Below are 16,595 nucleotides of genomic sequence, written 5' to 3'. Positions count from 1 at the left end.
AAGTCCTGCAAATAAAGAAAATAAATGTTTTTTTCCTTTGGGGCTTGTGGTGGTTTGAGTAAGAATGGCCCCCTTAGGCTCGCATGTTTGAATGCTTACTGATGGGGAAATGGCTCTACTTAGAAGGTGACTGTCCTTGTTGGGGTAGGTGTGGCTTTTGGGGAGGAAGTTTCTCACTGGGGGGTTGGCTTTGAGGTTTCAGAAGCCCAAACCAGGCTCAGTGGCTTATTCTTTCCTCCTGCTGCCTGTGGATCTAGATGTAGTACTCTGAGCTACTTCTGCCTGCATCCCATGCTCCCTGCCATGATGATAATGGACTAAGCCTCTGTAACTGTAACGAAGCCCCAATTAAATGCTTCCTTTTATGAGAGTTGTCATGGTCATGATGTCCCTTCACAGCAATAAAACAGTGACTAAGACAAGGCCGGTGGACTTTAGAACTTAGGAAAAACACACTACATTTTTTAAAAAAATACTGAATAAATAAATGTCAGAATTAATGTTACAGGTTCAAGTCAGTTTATTTTAGGTGGTCTGTATGCCACACATAACTGACCCTAGAGCTAGGCCCCACCACCCACAGAAGTCTGGCCCCTGAGTTCCCTGTCAGACTGCACGAGGTCTAGAGAGCCCCTTATCGGGTATCTCTAACCTGTTCTAACCTTATGTAAACACAGGGTGGTGGGGACTCCATAAAGAGAGGGTACCTAAGTAAGTGGAAGGAAGGCCAAATGAGAGTACCAGGGGTAGAGAAGTCTGGTTTCATCATGAACACAAATGCTTTTTCCCATTGTAAACCAGAAACAGGTGGTTGTGAGCCACAGTGATTGCTGGGAATTGAACTCAGGACCTCTGGAAGAGCAGTCAGTGCTCTTAACTGCTGAGCCATCTCTCCAGCCTAAACCAGAAACAGAATGCAGGCAGAAGAGCCTGAAGTGGTGGAAGTGGATGTGGGCCCCATAGGAAAGCACAATGCATGAGACCAGTTGGAGCACAGGGAAGATGCTGTAACTGGTACTTGACATTATTGGGTTGAGTTGTTTGGTTGCATTAAGTTAATGCACATATGGTTGGCAAACTTATTTATTTGTTTGTTTATTTGAGTTTTTTGAGACATCCTGCCTCTGCCTTCTGAGTGCTAAGATTATAGGTCACCTCCTTGCAAGCTTATAAATGGTAAATTTAAATCATACAAAGTTCAAATGTTGCTCCACTTTTGGGCCCACAAGAAGCACATTTACATTATCCAGCTATGGACTCGACAGGTCTTTCCTGGGTTCATCCGTTCCACCACAGTATAGGTGCAGTTCTCTGGATGGAATTGTTCATCACACTTGTCTTTGTCATATCTCACAGGCCTAGCAATCCTGTCAATGAGACAAGACAAGGCATGTTAGAAATGTTATTTACCCAGTCCTGCTGCTCAGACCTGCTCTGTGCAAGAAGCAGGCAATGCACATTCCTGTCGCTTGGAATATAAGGGCATCACTTAGCTAGAAGCCTAAAGTGTACATATTAGGCGTTTGTACCTGTCTGTGCCACAGAGTCACAGAGACCATTCCTAACAAGGGTCCTACATTCTACTCTGCATACACTGAAGGACACTGGGAAGTTCTGACAGGCCAGAGGCAGGGCTAGGCCACTCTGGGACAGGAAAGCTTGCCCTTCCCACCCTCCCTGTCCAGGGAGTGGTCATCACTAATGGTGCTAGACTGTGGCAAGAGAAGGGTTGTCCCAGCCCTGTGTGGTGTCTAGTTAGAAGAGAAGCTTCTAACCAACAGGGGCAGAGAGCCATCCTAGACCAGGGTCATAGATCCCAGGGGGAAGCTACTAGAAACAAAGCATTGTGGGAAAACCCAACTGCGCATGTAGGGCGCACATGATTTTGGTAGTCATTGCCCTCAAAGCCCATCTGTGGCTTGGGATTTAAATTGCTCTGCCCAGAGCCAGACGTGGTGGCATACAGTTACAATCACAGCATTTGGAGGTAGAGACAGAAAGATTAGAAGTTTAAGACCAGCCTCAGCTACACAGTGATTTTGAGGCCAGTCTAGGCTATGAGAAACCTTATCTCAGAAAGCAAAGCTACAGGCTAGAGAAATGTAGTCTGTGGTTAAAAGCAATTTCTATTCTTTCAAAGAATGGGAGTTTGGCTCTCAGCACCCATGGATACCTATAACTCCAGCTCCAGGGAGTCAACACCTTCTTCTGGCTTTCACGGGTAATTGTCTCTGTACATAGACACCCACATAGACAAGACACATAAATAAATAATAAATATTTTCCTAAAGGCCAAAGACTAAACCCTTCTGGCTAGTGTGTATAAAAGTAGCCATTTCGATGCCCTCTGTAACAATGCCTCCTTATTTAAAAAGACCAGAATTTTATCCTAAAGGAAAAAGGCATTTAGTTCCAAGAACCTCAGAATTTGCACCCCTCGGTAGCTGTGCAGAGAGACAGTGGCAGGAAGTTGTCTCACAGTTGACAGACTTGGGACACTCAGCTCAAGCCTGCATGGCCCAACCCCATAGGAACATTGTCCTGTGAGAGGAAGCCCCCAGTGACATGTAATATTCTGGTTTGATTCTTTGTAAGGCTAACAATGGATTACTTGTAGTATATAATGTTTTGAAGACATTTGATGAGCTAGATGGTACTAATACAGAAATATTAATTAGGCAAAATAAAATAGAGCACCAAATTGTAATATAAGCAGTAATGGTGGTACACACCTCTCTAATCCCAACACTTGAGAGGAGGAAGCAGGAAGATCAAGGGCAGACAGAGTATATAGTATATGATGAGATGTATCTCAAAAAATCTTTTGGCATGGTGATGGTTAAGAGCACTGACTGTTCTTCCGAAGGTCCTGAGTTCAAATTCCAGCAACCACATGGCGGCTCACAACCATCTGTCCAGCTACAATGTACTCATATACATAAAATAAATAAATAAAATCTTTTTAAAAAATCTTTTAAGTCTAACTTAATTTGCAGAGTAAGTTTGGCATTTAGTTGTAAAAGAAAAAAATATGTAAAAAGTTAAATAAATTATTCTCAGTTCCAAAGGTGAGTCCATAAGGGTGGCAGCCCTTGCCCCTTTCCTGCCCAAGGAGCTCTTTCACCCCACTGACTCCGGAAGCCCACATCCATGTTTCCAGCAGGCTGCTGGGCACTGTGCTGCTAGGATAGATGCTAAGTTGCTGGGACGGCTCCCTCTTGCTGCTCTGGGGAGATGGCCTGCCCAGCTGGCTTCTCAGTACCCCTTCCTCCCACTCCCAGGGTTGTCGTGTTGGATTGATGTCTTTATTTAATGAAAACAAGCAGTTTTGTAGACATTGGTCCCTGTACTGGGGAAACAGCCCACAAACGATATGCTAACAGCCTCAGTGGGGGAAACCTTTTCATGTTAGAGACTGAGAGCGCTAGTAGTTGTTGATGTCACCCCTTCATCTCCAAACAGAAGATACTGAAACACTGCAAAGATTTTTCATCTTACTGAGAGAGCCATTAATAAGCCAAAGTGCCTGTCACCCTCACCCTCAGTGCATCAGACTAGTTCTGTCATTACAAGCTTCCTAGTTTGACTAACAGGTCCCTCCAAATATTTTGGGCTGGGAGCACAGACACAGTTTGAGGCTAACAATAACAGTTACATTTTCAATGGGTCTCATGAGACAAATAAGCTACAAGACAGGTTCATTAAAAAATCTCTCTCTCTCTCTCTCTCTCTCTCTCTCTCTCTCTCTCTCTCTCTCTCTCTCTCTCTCTCTTCCTTGCTCTCCTTCTGGCTCTCCAGCTCTCCTGCTCTCTGAGTATGAGAACTCTGAAACAGATCTACATGTCAATCCAAAAAAAAAAAAAAAAATGCAAACAGTAGGCAATTCTTAGAGGGCCTGTGGGTATCCGGGCACGCTTCATACACATCATAAACTCTACATTTCTTCTCAAACTCCCACCAGAGATTAGTGACCATGGTATGGGAAGGAAAGAAAAACTGTGAGGGCAGAGACAGACCACTAAGGGAAATCAGTCTCCAACACACTGGAAGAAGACGAGGCTGTTTCAGGGAAGGAGACAGCCAAGGAAGAAGGGATGAGATGCAGAATGCCTGAGACAAGTGGCCATGCAAAAGTTCTGACGTCAGCAGTGTTGAGGAGGCAGAAGTGAGTGGACCAACAGCCTGTTTGGTTTTGTTAAGAAAAAGAAAGAAGAGTGAAGAAAATCTTTTGTGCAGTGTGTGGGAACCTGTCAATAAAAGACTCACAGCCTATTAACTGGGGCAGGAAGTAAGGAGGTGGGAGTTCTGGTAGTGAGAGAGGATTCTGGGATAGAGTTAGGCAGGAGAGGAAAGTTGCCCCAAATGCTGAGGAAGCAGGTAGTGTGAAACTAAAGGAGAGGTAACTAGCCACATGGCAGAACTTAGACTAGTTTAATGGATTAATTAATTTATGAGCTATCAGGAACAAGCCCAAGCTTATGGCCTAAGCATTTATTCATAAATAATTTAAATCTCAGAGTTGTTATTTTAGGGAACTTGGGCACAGGTGGAAAAGCCTGTGATTACAAAGGAGAGCGCATAATTGGCTCACTGATAAATTATTGCCGAAGCAGAGAGATTGGGTGTTAAAGCCATGGGCCATCTCATTCCAACTGGAGTTCCTTTTAACAAGAAGCTAAGAGAACAAATTATGACATCTAGGCGATGTTTCCTGAGATTTTGTCACAACAACATCAGCTGTACCTTCTTCCTGGTGTGGAACTTGCATTAACTGCATCAAGCTCAGCTCTCCCCAAGGATCCACACATCCCGGAGAAGCATTAGGCAGACTTTTTAGAGGCAGGGGGTATTACCAGCTGGCCAGAAAAGGCCTCTTAAGAAATGTCTCTAGAAAACTTGCCAAAGAGATTTGTGTCAAAGTAGAACCATTTACAAAATGATTCCTACTCTTAGTCTTTTGTCCCAAAATTATTGCAAAGCATCTTCCAACATACATGGAAGTCCGAGACATCAGTGTTATTCACTAACAATAAAAAGGAAGAAGCATTGATCAGCATATGAAAGAGTAAACAACCTTGTAGACACTAGTCTTGTAGAGTATCATTCCTTGTAAAAGGAGTGAATTAATAACGTGCAGCAATGTAGACTGACCTTGAAAAACTAATTAGTCAGACAGAGAAATGCCTCGTGATTACAGGCCGATCCAGACTAGGCAGATCCACAGACAGAATGCAGAGTTGCAGGCTACGCGGGGAAGTGTGGAGGAATGGAGAACCATGCTTAATGGAAACATAGTTTTAGTGGGGCTCTTTAAAAGTGTTGGAAAGAGGAGTGATACCCGCACAATATTAGAAATCCATGTTGTGTCCTTGAAGAGTTCCATTGAAAATTGTTTTAATGAAAAATTCAGTGCAATATATTTTGTACTACAGAAAGAAAAAAATTTTAAGTGGGCTGGTGAGATGACTCAGTGGGCAAAGATCCTTGCTGCTAAGCCTAATGACTTGATTTCAGTTGTGCCCTGATCTATACACACATGCCTGTATGAATGTACACACACATACAAACTAAGTCAGTTAATGTCATCAGTGTCTAAGGTTTAAAAGTAAAGCAGTGGTTGAAGTAGATAGCCGTTCTTTTTTACAAGTTTCTGTTAGGAAATATACTTCTGTCACTGGTGTATGAGTACATGTTGCTATGGCAAAGGGTGTGTTACTGAATGCTTATTTTATTTTTTATGTTTATTTATTTGTGTGTGTATATGCCACATGTATGCAGGTGCTGGTAGAGGCCAGAAGAGTGTGTAGGATCCGACGGAACTAGAGATACAAGTAGTTGTCAGCACCTGACATGGGTGCTGGGAACCAAACTTAGGTCCCCTGAAAGAGCCATGTCTCCAGCCCATAGATGCATAGTGTAATGCAAGCCAAACTGAATATTGTAGAAGAAACCGTGACAGGAGATGGAGAAGGGAAGATATAGATTTCAGCAGATCCAAAACTGAAGTCTCGTATTTGCTTCTCACATTCCACTCCAGGAACCTGGGCCTGGAAAGAGCAACAGACAAAGGCCAGATGCTCTACCCCTGGGTCCCTCTGCCTAAGCCTCCAGTCCCTGGACATCCGCAAATCTAGACAGCATCCATAGAAGGTGCAAAGGGTCCAGAGATTTCCCACAGAAAGCTTAATCCAAGCCTGCATATTGTATAGAAAAATGAAGTTTGGGCTGGTGAGATGGCTCGGCAGTTAAGAGCACTGACTGCTCTTCTGAAGGTCCTGAGTTCAAATCCCAGCAACGACATGGTGGCTCACAACCATCCATATTGAGATCTGATGCCCTCTTCTGGAGGCTCTGAAGACAGCTACAGTGTACTTACATATAATAATAAATAAATAATTTAAAAAAAAATGAAGTTTATAAGAACAGCCAGCACAGAGATTGGACAGGAGGTTAGGCAATTCTAGAAACTAGTTTGGACCAGAAATAGGCACATTTCTGCAGGGTGGAGCAGTGCCATATGGGACAGGTGTTACAGGAGGAAAAGAGAAAAGGGCATTGAGCCTTCACCAAGTGCCCTCCACTGTCAGACTCACTGTATAGGCCAAGCAAAGAGAAGACCTGAAATATCTATTGGGTTGATGAGTTTATGATCAGAATCTCATTTAGTTCTCATAGCAAGTTGGAACTGAGAACAGAGACTTACACCTTACTCTGGCACACACACAGCTTACTATAAGTGGGAATAAGAATCGGACTCAAGGCACCCTGACCCCAGCATCAGGTTCCTCCCACTCAACCACCAGGATCAACCTCACTCTTTTCTACCCTGGACCCACTGATAACCACAGAAGAGGTTGTGTCAAAATTCTGTGGTGGCAATGCTGACAATCTGGGGACACTTAGTCATTATAGAGATCTGCTTGCCATTTGAGGGAGAAGTGTTCACTTTAACCTGTAGGGCTTAAACCACACTCCAGGGTCACAGACAAAGTTAGATATCTGAAGCCACAAAAAAAAAAAAAAAAAAAAAAATCAAGATTCAGCTGTGACACCTGGTGACCAGCCAGATCAATACCTGGGAGCCTGCTGGGGTAGTCTGCCAACCTACTTCTCAGTTGGATGTTTCTCTTGATTTACCATGAGGCATGCTTAGTACATGCAAGGCAGAACTTTTGAGACATGTAATTTTAGCAGAACTCAAGCACTCTGCTTAGAGTTCTATGTCTGCCCAAGGCACTTGATAAAGTTCAGATTCAGAGGCAAGTTTGGAAAATGCTACTTTACACAGTGCCTCTACTGAGTTGGCATAAACCCAGAGTGAGACCCTGGGTTTAATCCCAGCATTGCTAAGACAAAAAGAGAACCACTTCTGTCCATGCAAGATTCAACTGGCCAAAGAAGACAAACAGAAGCTGCCAGAAGCCTGGGAGGCTGGGAGTGGAGAGGCTGCTGTGGCCTCAGCTGCAGGTGCTTTGTCGTCCATTCAGTCAAAGACTAGACCTTTAGCATCCACAACAATCCAGCAGAAACCATCTGCACAACCCAGACCCTCCCTGGCCTTGACTTCCACAGCAAAATATGCATGCTGCCCTCACTTACCCTCCCCACTAAAATGTAAAAATATGTAGGGCTGTAGTTCAGTTGCTAGAGTGCTTGCCAGCATGCATGAAGCCCTGAGTTCAATCGCCAGCACTGTGTAAAACAATCTTATGCCTGAAATCTCAATGTTTGGGGATGGAAGATCAGGAGTTTAAGATTCCCACAATTACAAAATAATTTTGAGTCCAGCCAGGGATACTCAAGACCTTTTCTCTAAACAAACGAACAACAAAACCATTGGCACATGGCACTCCTGTAGTCCCAGTGTGAGAGCAAGCTGTGCCCTGCTCTAAGTTAGTCCATATTACACAACACAGTGCTTCTGAGGCCAATGTCTTGCTGTGGAAGAATCCATCTCATAAGCCACATTTTATTTACTTTGTGATCAGAGGAAGGGACAGGATGACTTTGCTCTTGTCCTGTGTGTAAGCAACACCATCCATGCAGCACCACCCACAAGATCACTCTGCTGAACAACTTAAAAACTGAAAAGGATTCTATCCCAGGGGCTCACAAAATGTGGAGAGAGAAAACTGACTCCAGAAAGTTGTCCTGACTCCATGTACACCACTCCCTCTACAGTACACACATACGTGCACACACTAATAATGTTTGTTTGGGGGGAGGGAGAGCTGAAAGAGAACTGACCATCCCAGGGGCTTCAGCTTGTCTCAGTCCCTGCTGCTAAAGCGGCTGACCACCCATGGACCAACGTGGGTCCATCTAGACCAGTTCCGTATTTAGCTGCATGGCTTCTGTATTCTAACTCCTCAACTGGGCGGCTCAACTTGATCTGAAGATCTACTCTAGCTGCACCTCCTACAGATTCTTTTTGCATCTCTAGCATATTTCTGCCTGCCTGCCTCCTTGTCAACACTTTCCACTCTGCTGCCTTGCCAGCTTTTATGGCCAATTTGTAATCTACATACATAGATTTCCTGTGTGATGTGTAAAGTGTGATCTGAGAATTAATGATAGTAATTAAAGTTGGAATTTAAAAAAATCCGTTGTGCCCCAAGACCTGACACTATTACTGAGGCTATGGAGTGCTCACAAAAAGGGACCAAGCATGACTGCCCTCCTAAGGGCCCAACAAGCAGCTGAAAGAATCAGATGCAGATATTTACACCCAACCAATGGACAGAAGCTGCTGAGCTCTGTGTTTGAGTTAAGGGAAAGCTGGAAGAAGCTGAGGAGGAGGGCGACCCTGTAGGAGGACCAGCAGTCTCAACTAACCTGGAACCCCGAAATTTCTCAGATACTGGAACACCAACCAGGCACCATACACCAACTGATATGAGGCCCCCAACATGTGTACAACAGAGGGCTGCTGGGTCTGGGTTCAGTCAGAGAAGATGTACCTAACCTTCAAGAGACTGGAGGCCCCAGGAGTTTAGAGGTATGGTGGGGGTGGGGACATCCTGGTGGAGACAGGGGAGCAGGGAGGAGGTATGAGATGTGCTGTGGGGATGGACCAGGAGAGGAATAAAATCTGTAGTTTAAAATAAATAAAGAAAAAGAAAAATCCGTTTGCCAGTGACTAGCTATCTGCTTGATAAATCATAGCCCCAAAACCAAACACACAAACACACACAGGTAAATAAATGTAATTTACTGTTGTTCAATAAATTCATATGGATAAAACACAAACATGTCTGTCTATGCTTCTCATATATAGTGCACACATTACAGACAGAGATAGCAAGATCACTTGAGCCCTGGAGTTTGAATGCAGAGCTGCCTAAGGAGACTTTGTCTCAAAGCCCTCAAGAGTGGCCCTCTAGGAAGCTGAAGCCCTCAAGAGTGGCCCTCTGGGAAGTGGAAGCCCTCTAGAGTGGCCCTCTGCCACCAACTGGCCAAACCAGCGGTTGAGTCTTACTTGCTACAACAGGTGATGGACGTTTTCTCACATAAACACCACGAACAGTTCTTCTTCCAGGAAGTGTTGAGGAAATGCTTGCCACCCTCAGCATCCACGCATTCTAAAAGGTTGCAAATCCCAGAGTCACACCACAGGAACAAAGTTTGTCAGTCAGAGCTGCAGGCATGTGACTATAGGCAATTGTAAAGGTGTCAGAAACAATCAATGCTTTTGTATTCAAAAGGGCTAGAGTCCTGCACCCTACAGTCCTGTAGTCCTTGCCTCTGATAACATACATTTACTTATTTATTTACTTATTTATGTATTTACTTATTTGTTTGTTTGTTTGTTTTGAGATAAGGCATTGCTAGCCTTGGCTAGCCTGAAACTCACTGTGTAGACCAGGTTGACCTTAAACTCACTCAAACTCAGATTCAACTGCCTCTGCTGGGATTAAAGGCCTGAGCTACCATGCCCAGCCTTCTGATAATGTTTCTTAAGCAAGCTTAAATCCTTCTAGATTTTATTTCAGAACAGACATTGAAGAATAAATAAGACCTTCCTTTTTAACCTAGTAGCGATTTGGGAGTTACTGGCAACAGGGACCCAGCTTGTTTTCTCTGGTTGTCCTGAATAAACCCCTCACTTCTCTACTGGTATAGCTTTGTGTCAGTGATTCTCAATGCTAGGCACACATGTGAAGCATTGTAGGTACTTAAAAATCACCCACCCCTAGACTGGAGTGTAGCTCAGAGGCAGAACATGTATTTAGAATGCTCAAAGCCTTGGATTCAACCTCCAGCACCTAAATAAACAAACAAACCTTGTGTGTCTGATCCCCACCAAAGAACAATAAGATCAGAATCTCTGGGTGGAGCCCAGATTGCCTTGTTTACTTTGGGGCTTTTTTGTGGGGAGGGAGGCATGCAGCATGTATTCCAGATGGGTATTGAACTCTCTATATACCTTTTAAAAAATATTTGTTTTTATTTTATTTATATGAATGTTTCTCATGTATTTATGTAAGGTTGTATTATATCCACAGAGACCAGAAGATGGCACCAGATGCCCTGGAGCTGGAAATACCAAGAGTTGTAAAACCATCATGTGCTTGCTGGAAACTGAACTTGGGTCCTCTATAAGAGTATCCAGTACTCTTTACCACTAAGCCATCTGTCCAGGCCCTGCATGAACTCTTAATCCTCCTGTCTCTGCCTCCCAGAGATTATAATCCCAGGGATTATAAGGACATGCCATCACAATTGCTTTCTGCAGTGCCAGGATTTGAGTGCAGTACCTCATACATACTAGGCAAATGTTCTACCAAGATTGCTGCCCCAGCTCTCTGCCTTATTTTTTTAAAATGTCCATCCAGAGTGAGGATGCTGCCTTAGATCCAAGCATGCCTAGAGGGCAGCATGAGAATTCCCCCTGAGCTGCACCAGACACCACCCTTTCATGTGTATTTGTGTGTGTGTGTGTTTGCGCGCGCTCACGCGCGTGCAAATCCTATGAATTAGACTTGTCCTGGGCTAAGGCATATGGCCTAGTTGTCATACTTAGTTTTAGTTGTCAATTTAATACAAACTAATGTCATCTGAGAAACATTTTCAAGTTCTTGCTTGAATTTTTCCACCTGACTTCTCTCAAAAACAATGACCTAGGAGTGAAATGAAAATGGAACCTTTCCTCCCCTAAATTTGTTTTGGTTATGGCGTTTTATCATACAGCAGAATGAAACCAGTACAGTATTAAAGGTTTGTTTGGTATGTATGAAACTCTCCAGGACCATTCACACCACACACACACACACACACACACACACACACACACACACATGAACACTGCATTTAAACAAGATTATAGGAATGATCATGTACATTGAATTTTGAATGCTGCTTCTCATGCCCAACTGCATGTGAAAGTCGGAGAATGTTTACTGGTCAGCTCTAGGCCCCCAGAGATTCTTATTCAGCTGTTCTTCTATGGAGCCTGACTGCTAAGTTTCGAAGCTCTCTGGGCAATCTCATCTAGCTATTGAGAAGGAAGAACTTTCTTACTAGTTCTGTGTCTGCCTGAATCCCTCTCCCAGTGTATTTTCCAATACTTCTCAATCTGTTCTATATACTAGATCATATCTACAGTTTGTTTCTACCAGGCTGGAATGGCATTAGAAATACTGGAAAACCAGGGCTTACCATCAGACGTTTGGTTTGGAAATCTCTTGTCAATAGTGCATTCTGCTTTGGATGCTATCACCATGGTGGCAAGGAATAGGAGGCTACCCAGCCGAGCTTTCTGCAATGCAGGGAAAGGTTAGGTGTGAAGAATGAGCAGCGATTCTTGAAGGTCATTCTTGACTGAGTGTCCTACAAGATCCCTGCTGAACTCTGGCATGAAGAGCAGAGTGAGAGCAACTGCCAGGTATCACAGCTGAGCAATCAGAGACTAAGGCATAAATTAGTCACATAAAAAGAAAAATCTTGGGCTGGAGAGATGGCTCAGTGGTTAAGAACACTGTCTTTGGATCTGAGTTCAATTCCCAGCAACCACATGGTGGCTCACAACCATCTGTTATGGGATTAGATGTCTTCTTCTGGTGTGTCTGAAGACAGCTTCAATGTACCCATATAAATAAAATAAATAAATTTTAAAAAAAAATAGAAAAGAAAACTCTTAGGAAGGTTTGTAAGAAGGCAAAATTAAAAATAAAAGATTTACATGAAGCTGGGTGGTGGTAGCCCACACCTCTAGTCCCAGCATTCGGGAGGCAGAGGCAGGCAAATCTCTGAGTTTGTGGCCAGCCTGGTCTAAAGAGTGAGTTCCAGGACAGCCAGAGCTACACAGAAATATCCTGTCTCAAAAAAAAAAAAAAAAAAAAAAAAAAAAAAAAAAAAAAGAAAAGAAAAAGAAAGAAAAGAAAAGAAAGAAGAACAATAACATTAACATGAACCCAGAGGCAAGCAACATAGAGCAGGAGGCCTGCTGAAGCAGGAGATGTGACTGGGAACATAGTTTAGCATCAGAGTGAACCAAAGCCACGGGACCAGGAACTTCAGTTGTAGGCACTAGGATCCAGAACCACCAGGACCAGCCACTCCTGTCTGCTCTGAAGAGGGTCTGGAATCCACAGTCCCAAAATAGCAAATTGCCCATGTCATCTTTTTGAGAGGAGCTAAATAAATGCACGCAGTATAGTGTGGTACTCTTAGAGTCCTTTTAAAATGGGGGTGGGGGTGGGGATGGGGTGAGGGAGGTGGAGTGAGGACTGATATCATACCAATTGCCTAGAGGTTGGGGAAACAGCTCAGTTGGTAGAGAGTTTGCTTAGAAAGCACAGACCCATGATTCAATCCCCAGCAACACATAAAGCCAACCTATAAAACCAAAACAGGAGCCCCATTGTTGTTAAGGAGCCACGTTGGGAAACATTGTTTGTTACAAAGTCTCTAAACCTTGCAAGAATAAATTTCCTAAGTCTATTGTATCCTGCAAACTCTTTCAACCTAAACTGAGCATCTGACCCTGTGATGTATGCCCACTGTTTGCCTTGCTAAACTCCTGAACCTGTGACATATGGTTGCCCTTTTGCCTTACAAAAATGTGTCTTCTCAGATAACTTGATGCCTCCCTTTCCACATGATGTATTCTTGCACTTATCTACCTGGGGCAGCCTTGAGTTCGGAGTCCCTCACACTTCTGACCAAGTGCTAACAGCCAGTTATCTGGACAGCTGTTTTCTATGAACTCTAGCCCTTCCACTCATAAAAGGGACCTCAAAAGCCAGCGAGGGGCTGGTCTCTGAAGTCCTGACGGCAGGAGAGGCAGCCAGCTGGCCATTTCTAAATACAGCTTCCATTAATCAGCCGTGGAATTGTTTGTTTGTTTGTTTGTTTTCAGGTCTAACAACACATCCCCCTAATCCCAGAATTCCAGAGAGTTCCAGAAGCAAGAGGTTCAGTAGTTCAAAATCATCCCAGCAACGTAGCCTGGGCTACATGGTCTCAAAAAAGTTTAATCATGAAGAGGTGCTTCCTGCAATGGTTCCTTTCTGATAAAAGAATAAAAAGGCAAATGAGGAACAAAATAGATAAGTCATGACAAAATATAGAGGTGTTACCGGAAAATCAACATTGCCTTTAACATGGGCGGAGTGGGGGGAGGGGCTCTGTGGAGAATGGCTTTTAAGAGGATAGTGCTGCAGTGCATTGGAAGTAGTCAGCTACAGAGAAGGAAACAGCTTGATGCCCTCTTGAGTCACACTTGCTGTACACTCTGAAGACTATTCTCTGCACTGAGAGCAGCTCTCCTGCCCCAGCCCCTGTTCCCCTCAGCACCTGAAATGTCTATCCATCCCAATGTAGCTCGACATTCCTGTGACCCTGATCATATGTAGCAGAGTTCACTGGGCTGGAGCTGCCTGTGGGGATGGCTGTGGGTCTGGGTACAGGAAGGATTGTGCTGGGAGCCTCTTCACTGGCTACAATGGGAACTTTCTGCAATAGCTCTTTTGCGCTGCCCCGGTTTGTTCTGGGAGGCCTGGGCAGTTTGCCAGACGCTGGTCCTCCTTGCCCTCTGAGACATGAGAAGGCCATCTCTACCTCTCATGGTTTCTTCCCAGTCCCTGTCACTCCAGTTCTTCTCTTCCTATGCTTCTCAAATAATGTTAGAAAAGTGGTTGGTTGCTTAAAGTGTGATGGGAATCCATATTCTGTATTAAGATAATTTAATTTTTTTCTTTAAAGACCTCACAGGTTAAATTTTACAGCAAGATCATTGAGTAATTATAGAAAATGTATTTTAAAGATAAAAGAGATTTGGGTGTTTAAATACCTAAATAAATGAAGCTAAGAAAGTATCAAAATTTGGAAAATAGCTGGGTGGTGGTGGCGCACGCCTTAGTAGAAAAGTAGCAAAGGCAATAAAGAGACAACACACACATGCACATACACACACACACATGCACACACACATACACACATACACACATGCACACACAAACACACACACAAACATGAAGACAGAGAAGGATCAATAAACACCTGGAAATTCAGCTTAACCTAAAGCAAGATAAATGTGAATGTAGAAGAAGACAGACCACAGTATTTAGAATCTTCAGAGGAAAGCAGGCTGAGGCATGTTCCCATAGGGACAGTGGCTATGGAGCAACTGGAAAGTGTAACTTAAGACTACTCATCGCTAGGCAGTGGTGGCGCATGCCTTTAATCCCAGCACTTGGGAGGCAGAGGCAGGTGGATTTCTAAGTTCGAGGCCAGCCTGGTCTACAGAGTGAGTTCAAGGACAGCCAGAGCTACACAGAAATATCCTGTCTCGAAAAACAAAAAAAGAAAAACAACAACAACAAAAAGACTACTCACACTTTGGAATCCACATTTTCACTTCTAACACAACCGTAAGAACAGCACAGAGGTGAAGACAGACCCCTGACAAGGCAGCTCAGCTCACTGAAGATGGAAAACCATGCAACACCCAAGAACGAGCTGACTGAGAACACAGTGACTCCCAATTAAACAACAACAGAACCCAAACTGATGAACTAAAAGTGAGAGGAGAGGGGCAGGCACCAGGGATTTACTATGTGTCTCAAAATGAAACTCTGCAAGCCACACGACGGCCTGGGGGCTGTGATTCCTATGACATAGACAGAGATGCAGCCCAGGCTGCCCTGATCTCATTATGTAGCCTGGGCTAGCTTTGAACTCAGGACAATACTCTAGCCCCAGCTTCCCAAGTGTTGAGATACTAGTGTGGGCCACCACAGCTGGCTAGGAAGGCATTTTGTGACTGTGTGATTGTCATATCTTCTTTCTTGGACTCTTTTCTTCTACAGTGCAATCATTGCACTTAAAACTCTAAAGAAAGTGTGAACCCTTCCAAAAAGAAGGAGTAAAAGGCCGGGCAGTAGTGGCGCACACCTTTAATCCCAGCACTTGGGAGGCAGAGGCAGGCGGATTTCTTAGTTCGAGGCCAGTCTGGTCTACAGAGTGAGTTCCAGGACAGCCAGGGCTATACAGAGAAACCCTGTCTCGAAAACCAAAAAACCAAAAAAGAAAAGAAAAAAAAAAAAAAAAAAAAAAAAAAAAAAAAGGAAGACAGAAAAAAGGAAAGGAAAGGAAAAGGAAAGGAAAAGAGAAAGAGAAAGAGCCTGGTGTGGTGACTCACTTATTTCCTTCCAACATTGGGAAGCCGTGGCAGGGGCTCACTTGAGTTCGCTGCCTTTCTGGTCTCCTTGGTGACTATGGACTGTATAGAGAGACACCCTCTTTCCTGACCAGTTCAGAGTTAAGCAGAATGGCAGTTTCTCTTGAATTCTGTTCCCTTTGTTAAGTAACTGTTTCTGGAAAGAAAGCCCTGCTCTCCATAACTGATGGTCAAGGGTCTTCCAGATAAGATTCTGGGAAGCGCTATTGCAGCTACGTTCATGCCGAGGCCTCATGGGAGGGGGTGAAGGGGTCTGAGTGGAGATAGGGAGGGCGCTGCCCACCACTCTTTGACCACTACCTCTGTTTGAGGAGGGTTTTACAGACATTTGTCCTGAGGTGAAGCGAGGGCCCTTTCCTGAGGCCCTCTCCACCCTCATGTGGCCCATCTCCTGCTTCCTTCCTCCAGTCCTCCTCCTATGGAAAGCCCCATTCATTCCCTAATTCTGGTTTATAGAAAAGATACTTAATGGAAAGACCCATTTTCAACTAAAGACAGAAAGGAGTCCTATGTATGAAATCAGTCCCCTACCATGGTGACAAAGCAGGACTCCTTAAGGGGCTGGTACCTCCAGCGAAGTCTTAGCAAGCATGAGTGCTGGCTCCCTATTTATACAGGTGAGAATGACCATTCGGGGATGTTCTTGGAATGATACTGTTCCAAGAACATATTGGGTATTTACTGAGGACTGAACAGGGACTTATAGTTTCTCTTGCTTTATAAGTCTCTCACATATTAAGCTTGTACCCTAATTATGTGTTTATCACTGGGGTTTTCTAGGCAGTGGGGCCTCCTGACCAGTTTGGGGTATGTTCTTCACCTTTGAAAGGCTGTTGCCCTTAGTGTGAGAGAGCAGACAGAGAAAGAACTTTTCCTTTGAGCCTTCATCCTGCTCACTGGCAGACTGCTAGGC

The 16,595-nt window shown here is 44.1% G+C and overlaps 1 protein-coding gene across 1 annotated transcript; it reads right to left on the bottom strand.

The window, feature by feature from the left end:
* Positions 1-1,040: 1,040 nt before the first annotated feature.
* Msmb (microseminoprotein beta) lies at positions 1,041-16,257 on the bottom strand. Its single transcript, XM_031362034.1, has 4 exons — positions 16,214-16,257; positions 11,659-11,758; positions 9,479-9,581; positions 1,041-1,367 (listed from the first exon to the last, which is right to left on the bottom strand). Exons 1-4 carry the CDS (start codon positions 16,214-16,216, stop codon positions 1,238-1,240), a joined length of 336 nt encoding a protein of 111 aa, XP_031217894.1. The 5' UTR covers positions 16,217-16,257; the 3' UTR covers positions 1,041-1,237.
* Positions 16,258-16,595: the final 338 nt, after the last annotated feature.

Source organism: Mastomys coucha, unplaced genomic scaffold, assembly GCF_008632895.1.
Source record: "Mastomys coucha isolate ucsf_1 unplaced genomic scaffold, UCSF_Mcou_1 pScaffold9, whole genome shotgun sequence".
Lineage (NCBI taxonomy): Eukaryota > Metazoa > Chordata > Mammalia > Rodentia > Muridae > Mastomys > Mastomys coucha.
This window is presented reverse-complemented; position numbering and strand designations above follow the sequence as displayed.

What these genes read in the sequence shown, in the direction of transcription:
- Msmb (XM_031362034.1), bottom strand. An exon ending in TCCAAACCAAACGTCTGATG is followed by an intron (nt 9,582 to 11,658) that starts GTAAGCCCTGGT and finishes GCAACCTTTTAG; the next exon opens with AATGCGTGGATGCTGAGGGT. An exon ending in TCCATCACCTGTTGTAGCAA is followed by an intron (nt 1,368 to 9,478) that starts GTAAGACTCAAC and finishes TCTCATTGACAG; the next exon opens with GATTGCTAGGCCTGTGAGAT.